We start from the raw sequence: 10,100 nt of genomic DNA, 5'->3' as shown, positions 1-10,100 counted from the left end.
GGCTTTTTGGGATTTCCCCCTGGACGGGGATTTGAGTCCCAAAAAGCTGGACATGTCCGGGAAAATCCGGACGTATGGTAACCCTAAATAATGTAGGTGCTGATATATTGTGATCAGGCTATTATCAGTCATTTCATATTTGTTGTGATTATATTGCAATGAAATGTTTCAATGCATGCTTAAAGACAGCATGTATCAGTCTGTAAAGAGAGTGCTGCCCTTTGTTCCCTGGCCTTTTCCCCATAGTGTAGAGATTCCATTAGCAATGACAAACCGCCAGTGCTACTCTAAACCTCTCGTAATGCTAATGTATTTTTTGGTCAAACAACATTAGCCATTATTTGTATGTGGTTTCTCTTTGTTCAGGTCAACATCATTTTCAAGGAATCCTCTCACATAACATAAAATGCCTTTTGAAAACTTAGGGTAGTTGTAGCCGTGTCACTCTCAGGATATTAAAGAGGCAAGGTGGATGAAGTGGTATCATCTTGTCCCTTCTGAAAATGTACTGAGGCAGTATAGCCTAGTGCACAGAGCTCTGGAACTGGGACTCAAGAGTGCTGGGTGAGCTTGGGCAAAGCACTGGACTATAGAGTCATTCTCCCTGTTTCTGTGGCTCAATTATTTAATTAAGGTAGAGCAACTTCAATGGGAGAGATGGAGGGAGACTCACAGCAGAATATTCCATAGCCCAGTGGTTACAGCACTCACCTGAGAGGTGGCAGATCCCTATTCAAATTTCTTCTCATAATCAAACAGAGGGGGGACTTGAACCCATGGTCTTCCATATCCCCGGTGTGTGGAACAAAGGTTATAAGGAAGGGCTGCCTCCTTCCTCCCCCCAGCACTCTCTTTTGTGTTGGGTTAGGTGGGAATACTATGGGATTGGGTCCTAGATGCACGTTAGGCTAAGGAGCACCTATCTTCCCCTGGTTCATGGATTGCTAGTACATATAGGCACCTCCCTGCAGCCTGGATTTAGGCAATCATCTTTGTGAGAGGGTTGGGGCTTAAGATACACCTCCCCCATGACATCTCCCACTGGTTACTTTAGGCAGCTCCTCCCCTACTGTGCTGGCTTTGTGGATCACATTCTAATGCACCTAGGTGCCTAACAAAGGGCTGGTCTACACTACACAGTTAGGTCGACATAAGGCAGCTTATGTTGACCTAATTATGTCAGTGTCTGCACTACAGCCTTCCCCCCACTGATGTAAGTGCCCTACTACACCGACATAATTCCACTTCCACGAGACGTGTAAGGCTTATGTCGGTGTAGCTAGGGCAACACAGTGTCTGTGTAGATACTGTGTTTCTTGCATGGGCTGTTGGCTGTCTTGTCAATTTCACGGCTCCTGGACAGCTGGGCAGCTGGACCCCGCTCCGGACTGGGAGCATTGCCATGCTGAGTGCTGCAACGCCTATGTCCTTTTGTGGCTCTCGGCCCAAGTTCTATTAATATTACTTATCCACAATAATACAGTCCTAAAATCCTGACTTCTCATATGCTCCAGGATTTTTATGTACACTTGCTGCCCTTTCCATAGTGATATTTCTTCCTTTATCATTTGTCTTTATGACTTAAGATCTGATATCCCTCTCCAATAATTGATTGGTTGCTTCTCGAATCATAGTTGTTATTGTTATAATTTGTACTGTGATAGTGCCCAAAGGCATAATTCAGGATCAAAGCTCCCACGTATTAGGTGCTGTATAAGCACATAATAAAAGACAATCTCTACCCTGTAGAGCTTACAGTGTAGTTTAAGATAGGAAACAAGAAGTGCTTGTCAAATGGAATAAGGGCCTGAGGGAGACAGAAGATGAGTAATAGGTATAAGGATTATGTCGTCTCATAGTACTAGCAATATACACAACTTCATTGATTCAAATAATTTAAGTTTGTAGTTTTTAAAAGTAAATATGGAAAAACTTTACAGTTGTAACTGCATAATATCCATTATGGTTCCAAGTGCTAGACATCGAGTAATTTATAAGCAGTTTCAGAGAAGTAAAGAACTAGGTAATCTTGCACTGACAAATGACATACAAATTGCAAATGCAACGCCCCTTTTTTTACTTAATTTTCATTTCTTAACTTTCAGCTGGTTGGAATGCCTGCAATGCCTTCATACTGGAGTCTTGGATTCCAACTTAGTCGCTGGAATTATATCTCTCTTGATGAATTGAAAGTTGTGGTAGAAAGAAACAGAGCAATTGGGATACCCTATGTAAGTAAAATATTTTTGGGGGGTGACTGGGGGTGCTTAAGCAGGTCAGGAATAAATCCTAGATTAGGATCTACTTTTACAGTCCTGGAGTAATTTATTACAAGTCAGTTCTGGTTAACATATAGAAACTGCTGTTAACAAACCTTATAGAGACTTCAGTATCTTTTAGGACTTTTGATGTTAGATTGAGAGTCAAAATTGGGGAGGTTACAGTTATTATTCTTTGTATTATTATAGCTCAAAAGGTATGTCTAAACAGCCTCCCTGACTGGGTCGTCAGACTCGGGCTCACGTTAAAAATAGCTGTGTAGACATTTCGGCTTGGAATGCTAGGAATGGAGGTGGACCTTAGAGCCTGAGCCACAACTTCAAAGCACTGTCTAAACAGCAATTTTTAGTGCAGTGACATGGGCCCCCTATGTGGACCTGGCCTGAGAGGCTCAGCTGTGTAGACATACCCTTAAAGGCCCCAGTTGAAATCCGTATCTGTTTGTGCTATTTTAACACATACTAAGAGACCGTTAGTGCCTCAAGAGTTTACAATCTCAATGCATGAGATAGACGAGGAAGCACTGTTATCCCCATTATGCAGATGGGAAAGTGAGATACATGCTTACATGCTGTAGTACACCCAGAGCTAATGCCTAGCATACTTGCCGCTCCTTTGTAGAGTGTCACTGAAGTATGTTCCACAGCACATTCCCCGTCACCACCCAGAGCTGTCCTACCCTGCAGTGTCAGAGACATACAGCCTTTACAGCTACCTACTGTTTTTGAAGGATACTATTGTAAAGAGAGATGGCAGTTAGGCACCTAGGCACATGGAAGTTGGGTGCAAAACTGCCATTTGTGCCTTTGAAAATCTCCCCAATAAATTTTATAGTTTACATGATCTCTGTGCTGCCTCACAGTTAGTGTGAAAATTATCCTAAGTTCTTACTGTCTATCCATAATAAAATAACAAAAATAAGTTTGCTCCAAAGTAAACAGAACAAGAACATAATCATATCAAAATACTCAGGGCCCCAGGCTATTGTTTCTAATGTACAAAATAAACGACGCTATCTTTCAGGAAATTCAATACACTGATATTGACTATATGGAGGAGAAGAAAGACTTCACTTATGACCGAGAGAAATTTAAGGACCTTCCTAACTTTGCTGTGGACCTACATAACCATGGACAAAAATACATTATTATACTGGTAATGAACTAATTAACTATTTCACTTTACCACTGAAACAACGTTGCTATCAGAATTACTTGTATACAATAATTGTTTATTATTATATTTTGTGTAGATTGTATGTAGTGTATATATCTATTGCCTAATTCTGCCATGCTTCAGAAAAATGGAAGAGCTTACCAACTCTCTCTTGTGTTTATTTTTATTAGGACCCTGCCATTGCCACCTCCCGTCTCCTTAATAATACTCCATATTCTTCCTATGATCGAGGAATGGACAAGAAAGTGTGGGTAAATGAATCAGATGGAATAACAGAACTCGTTGGAGAGGTAACTAGCTACTTATGGAAACTGCAACCCCCAATGTCTGTACTATGTGTTGTCACAGCAGATGAGGTTGGGTCACTGCGTTTGTTATAAACTCAATTTTTTTAAATTTTCAGTAAAATTAGCTGTTCATGGAAATAGTTTTATAAAGCTGTGTCTAAGAATGTAAGATGTATTCGTTTTTATAGATTTTTTTTTAAGACTTTTATTTACACTGTTAGGTGTGAAAAGGGAAAAAATGGGATACGGGGAGATTTTTCTGAGGCACAAAGGACAGTTTGGAAGCCAGCTCCTGTTGATTGTTCAATGGTATTCGGACACCTGACTTCCATTCTGTGCCTTTGAAAATCTCCCACATAATGTTTATCAATTTAAATTGCTTATCTGTATTTGTATAACTCAAAAATGACTTTGACTTAAAGATGATGAAAATTGGGAAGTAATGAACAAGGTCAGATTCATTCTGGACTCGTTGTGAGTGCAGTTTGTTACTGTGGATTAGTTATAGGCAGAACCACCCAGAAGCCCCATCCAGATCAGGGCTCCAAAGTGCTAGAAGCTGTATGAAGATTAGTATGAAGCAGGCCCTTGTTCTGAAGAGTTTACAGTCTAATGCGCCAAACTTTTATCCAATTCAAGGTTTATCTAATTCAAAGCCTGTTGAAGTAACTTTGATTCTTTCTGTTCAACAGGCTGATAATCAGGCCCCATGTGTCCATATTCTCCAACAGAACCACACATGAGTAAACTTACATACATGCAGGATAGGGATGAGAGTTTAAAGCCAGACCCAACAAGTGGGTGTAACAAGGTAGGGTGGGGGTTTAGTAGTACCCGGGGTAACACTGATAGGAATGTGTTGGTACATGAGCCTCTCACCCTGCATGAGTAAACCCCCAGTTAATCTGCTTTAATCCATCTGCTTGCTTTTCTTCAGTGGTGAGGAGGTATAGGGAGGAGGTGTCAGGGTAGAAAGGGGCATCCCTGGGCTGGCAGAATGATCTCCAGGGGACCATTCCAATAAACTAGAGGTAGAAGAGCCCTGTGGCTGCTCTAATTTGTGCTATGGCGAGCCCCAGGATCAGGGAACGTGGAAAAGTCACGTAGAACCACCTTTGCCTCTTCCTCCAATTTGTCTCAAGCTCATGCTTAGGGCAACTGAAGACTGAGCCAATTGTGTGCACAACTTGATGGTTCCAACTCATTAAATTTTGTGCTTTAAGTCAATGGTAAGCAACTAAATCAACTACATATCAGGCATGTCAACATATTTTAAATAGTCTAAAGAAATAATAACACAACAAACCTTCGCAGTTGTTAGCCTCTATCACAAAAAGAATATGCATTTTTAAATTGCCTGCATAACTATTTACTTGATATATGTACCATTACATTCTATCAAGTCGATAATCTGGTTTTAAAAACTCCCTAAATAGGTATTTATATTGCAGGCCCTAGTAATTCTGAGAGCTGTTTGAAGCAGTTGGGCTGATGAATCACATTTAAAATACCTAACTAAGCATTTACATGAGCCCATAACAGCTATGATGTGACAACTCTCATATATTTCTATGAAACATTTTCATTACTTTGATGTAAAGACAAATATCACTGAAAAAAAATCAAAGGAAATTAAAATGACTCCCTCCCTCTAACTGTTTAAAATGTAAATAATATTAATGTTGTGATATAGGCTAGTGACAAGTGTGATGCGAAATAAAGGACTGAATGTCAGATTTAACCTGAATTTCTTTGTTTTTGTTCTGATTGGGTCCCAAACCTTAAAATACAGTAACTGAAACATATTTTAGGAGAAATCCTTAATTCAGATAGTGACATACATACGCTAAAAATATTAAGGAGAAAAAAAAATTGAAGTGAGGTTTTCTTGGTTATATAAAATACAGTGTCAGACCCAATATTGTTCTCACTGGACTCTTGCCATTCATTTCAAGGGCCAGATTTCTAAATTTTGCCTAAAGGTGTAAAATTGGCTAATCAGACTGGTGCCTAACTCCCATTGAAATCGATGAAAGTTAGATGCCTAACTTGCTTAGGCACTTTTGAAAATACAACTAGGTGACTATCTGCACCTTTAGAGAGATACCTTTGCAGATCTGTCCCGAAGTGCTTGGAATGTATGTTATCCTTATTCTTTCTTCTTCTTTGGGGTCAATGCAGTTACACATGCATAGAGTAAAAGTAGAATATGGCTTATTATAGTGAGGAAAAACAATTAGCTCAACTTCCACATCTAAATTGATGCAAGAACATGGATATTCTTAGATGATAACGTTCTCCCTCACCAACTTAATTCTTGATGATTGTATTTTAGGAAGCTGCTCCCAGAAACTGTCACAAAGCAGCTTCAAGTGTTTTTGCACTATTATTTAGAAGTGCACTTCAAATGGAAGTGGACTGCCAGGCAAATGAGGTTGAAAAAATGTATGCACACACAGGACATTTACTCTTGGCTTCAGTTCCAGCATCCATTATAGCTTCTTTGAAATAAGAACTGAAAAAAAAAATACAAACTACTAATAATTGAATGTAGAGCTTGAAACAGTTTTTGAAGATTGCCATGTAATTCCCCTCCACCTCATTTGGAGAACAAAATAATCCATTGAGTTTTCTGAGATTCTTACAGGACTAGGTCCAAAGGTGGTTTTTAGGGGGGAGGGATAGCTCAGTGGTTTGAGCATTGGCCTGCTAAACCCAGGGTTGGTTGTGAGTTCAATCCTTGAGGGGGCCACTTAGGGAGCTGGGGCAAAATCAGTACTTGGTCGTGCTAGTGAAGGCAGGGGGCTGGACTCAATGACCTTTCCCTTCCAGTTCTAGGAGATATCTCCATTAATTTAAATTTATTTATTTTATGGTTCAAATTATGTCCTGGAGAGAATTATTAGAAACTAATGGAAATGTTTGAAATAAATCATAAAGCTAAATCTTTCTTAATGGAATAGCCAGTTTAACCGATTGCTCTTTACTTTCTTACACTGTAGGTGTGGCCAGGCCTGACTGTGTTCCCTGACTACACCAACCCAGAATGTACCAACTGGTGGATAGAAGAATGTAAGCTCTTTTACGATCAAGTGAAGTATGATGGGATTTGGATTGTAAGTCATTCATCCTTTTTTTTTTATATGAAGCTAGTGAGAGTTTAAGATGAAACATCTTTTCAATCTCATCTTTTTGTACTGTAGGGATGTTTCTTATTAAAAACTAAAATCAAAATACTACTTATTTCCTAATCTTTTAGCTGGAGAACAAAACACATTGGCTGAAATCCTGGCCTCACTAATGCCATTGGACTTTGATGGGGCCAGGATTTCATCCAATGTATTTAGTGTATTTATATTTATGATGTTGCGGTGCATCTAAAGTAACTTGACTTAGCTCATAATTGTGTAAATGGGAGAGGAAGCTTCAATGTCTGCAAGAAACAAGAACAACAACAAAAATCCCTACCCTGCAACAAAATATTAAAATAATAAAGGAGGGAGAGTGAATGAGATTTCTTGCCCTTTTTAATAACTCTTCCAAACCAGTGTTATGAGTGTTACAATGCTAACAATATTTTCACCTCTAGTGAAAAATGTGATAGCTGGTGAAAAACAACTTTTAACTGACCAAACTTGTTTTTTATACTCTCTCAGTCTAGGAATGAGCAAATCAAGGTTTACTGAAGTAAGTGGGAATCTTTCCATTGACTTCAATGGGCTTTGGTTTATTAGGCACCAGTTTAGCTACAGTAAAATTCTCTCTCTAACACACGCACCCTGACCCAGCAAAGCACTTCGGCATGTGCTTAACTTCAAGTTTGTGAATACTCCAACTGAAGTGGGACCCCAGCCTCCAAACTTTGGCTCCAAAATAAACCCTCACTTCATTTGAACATTCCGAAATAATATTTGTTTAATCTTTCTTTCCTTATTTCACATTCCTGCATCCTGTTTTCTGGGCAGGAGTGCAAACAGAAGTTACTACTAGTTATATTATAGCATCCAAAATTATGCTAGGTACTTACAGGAGTTTACAGTCTCGTTTCATGCATGACCCAATGAAGGGGCAAAAAATAAAACATGGAAGTGAAAAGCAATCAGGCTGACTGTTAACGTGTCGGTGGGTGTAGTATAGAATAGCAACGTTAGTCAATCCACTGTTAAGAGGAAAATCCTTTTATCCATATTTGTTACTTTCAGCCGCAGGGATTACTGGGAAGTGGTTTCTTTTAAAAACATTAAGCAACAATTTTAATCTTTCTCTTCCTTGCCCATAACAAGCTAGTACCCTTTGGAGAAAAGAGTCTAAGACATATTGCAATTATGACTAACAACCTTAAACTGCTGATTTCAAATTAGAATGGTTAATCAATATTTTCTAAATCAATAAGTGCTATTTCAATTTTCTTGCAAATCATTTTTAGCCAAATTTCTACCTGGCAAATGATATAGTTGTTCAAAGTGGAATAGTGTATTTATTTGTGGAGATTCACTGAGAGTTAACACACTGCCAAGTTTATAAACCATTGACAAAGCCCAAAGCTAGTCGGGATAATTGCCTATATAAACCATGGGCAAATTCTGGAAACCTATTTATATCATGATTAATTGGACAATGTGGAGCTGTCCTGCATGGGTACTGAAGGACTAAAATTCACACACTCCAAATCCAGATAGGTCAGGGAGTTTCAACTCAGTCCTTCTGCAGTCACTATTTCAGATTAGGAGTGGCAAAAGTAGCAGAGAACCCTGGTGCTCTCTCTGGAGGGGTTCCTCCTCCACAGAATCCATGTAAGTTTAGGTCCAGTTGTCAACTTACTGAAGTCAGGTAGAGCTGAGCAAGGTTTGCCAGATTTGACCCCCCTCCCCCCCCAGATTAGTCTACTGGAGATAAATACCATAGCAAAACTTTTCAAACCTTAGGCTTCTACATCCATATTTAGGTTCGTAAACAAAAGTGACTTAATTTTAAAAAAATGATGAACACCTTTAAAGCTCCCAATGAGGTCAGTGAGATTGTGGGGTGCTCAGCAAACCTGAAAATTAGCTCCAACTTGTATTTAGGTGCCTAAATATGGATGTTGCAATCTAACTTTAGGCACTCTAGGGTTGAAAATGTTGGCCTATATGTTTAATTAAACATGGTAATGCATATGTTCTGTATACCTCCCCCCAGTTTTTATTCAGGTCTCATTCAGACAGGCTGTATGGAGTTCGACTAGATTTGGGGCCCTTAGACTTGCCAACTCTGATATACTCTCTCCTTACATTGTAGCTCAATTCATGTTAAGTTCTAAGACTCAGGAATTCACAACCTAAAATATGTTTAATAGCAAATAGATATCTGAGACCATCGTAATTCTAGTATATTGCATAATAGTTTCTGATTATCTAAGATGACTAGGAAAATTACTGTACTTTCATTACTGGAATCAAATTTGCCGGAGATCAGGCTTTGATGAATCCCTTGAATGGAAAAGAATGGGTAGAAACTGAAAAGGAAAGGATTGGACTATATTTCAGTGTGGGAAGTCAAATCCCATTTGTTTTGGGGCCAATAATATTTCAGATTCAAGGGCCATTAGGCAGAATGAAAGAGAACCACGCTAGACAGGCTTTCTTCTGAGGGACAGAAAAGAGTCTTCTTCCTGAGCATGACAAACCCAAATAGAACATGTGGCGGCGGCAACATCAAAAGCGAATTGACTACTGTCCTTCATGTGTATGAGCGCACGCACATGGGTTTCTAGTGTCTTTCAAGTTTTAATTGGATACCTTTTATTTCGAAAATTATTTTTCTCCCTTTGGCACTCTACTATCTTGCTACTTTGCATCTGATGAGGGAATGTGGAGCTGTTGGCAGCCTTTTGATAGTTCATGGCGTGCACTGGCCATGCTTCGGCTAATCCACTACTAATGCTGGTGTAAGAATAGGTGTTTTTAATCTGAATGTTTGTTTCATAAACAGCTGAATTGTGATTCCTGTTCTCTGTAGCAGCATAAACGCACCCTGGCATGTTATTTAGAAATAAAAAGGGTTGCGAGACCATATTTTTTCTTTTTCTTCTTCTTCTTCTTTTTTTTTAATAAGCAACATTAATTTCAGAAAAAAAAATCCAACAAACATAAACAAATCCCCAAACTATTACAATTTTAAATTACTTGCTCTTCACCACTGAAAGAAACACCCTTTTCTGCTTCTAGGTGACAATATATTTTTCTTGTTTATTTTTGCTGACTCTGTGGTTCTGTTGCTCGTTTGGGTCAAGTTAGCAAGTATAAATTGTATTGCTCTTTTTATGAGAGCAAAAAATTTCTGTAAAGGATTTGGCCACCAGAGTAAAGTTTCTCCAGC

General features: G+C 39.0%; 1 protein-coding gene across 1 annotated transcript in view; it reads left to right on the top strand.

The window, feature by feature from the left end:
- Nucleotides 1-10,100, top strand: part of SI (sucrase-isomaltase) — a 158,895-nt gene that overhangs the window by 32,812 nt on the left and 115,983 nt on the right. Inside the window, exons 9-12 of the mRNA XM_029911098.1 lie at nt 2,106-2,231; nt 3,304-3,435; nt 3,627-3,746; nt 6,746-6,859. Of these exons, the coding sequence (XP_029766958.1) occupies nt 2,106-2,231; nt 3,304-3,435; nt 3,627-3,746; nt 6,746-6,859 (492 nt within the window). The remainder of the gene's footprint in view (nt 1-2,105; nt 2,232-3,303; nt 3,436-3,626; nt 3,747-6,745; nt 6,860-10,100) is intronic.

Source organism: Terrapene carolina, unplaced genomic scaffold, assembly GCF_002925995.2.
Source record: "Terrapene carolina triunguis isolate 2854851 unplaced genomic scaffold, T_m_triunguis-2.0 Scaffold88, whole genome shotgun sequence".
Taxonomy (NCBI): domain Eukaryota; kingdom Metazoa; phylum Chordata; order Testudines; family Emydidae; genus Terrapene; species Terrapene triunguis.
Note: the sequence above shows the minus strand (reverse complement) of the source record. Positions and strands in the feature narration are given on the sequence as shown.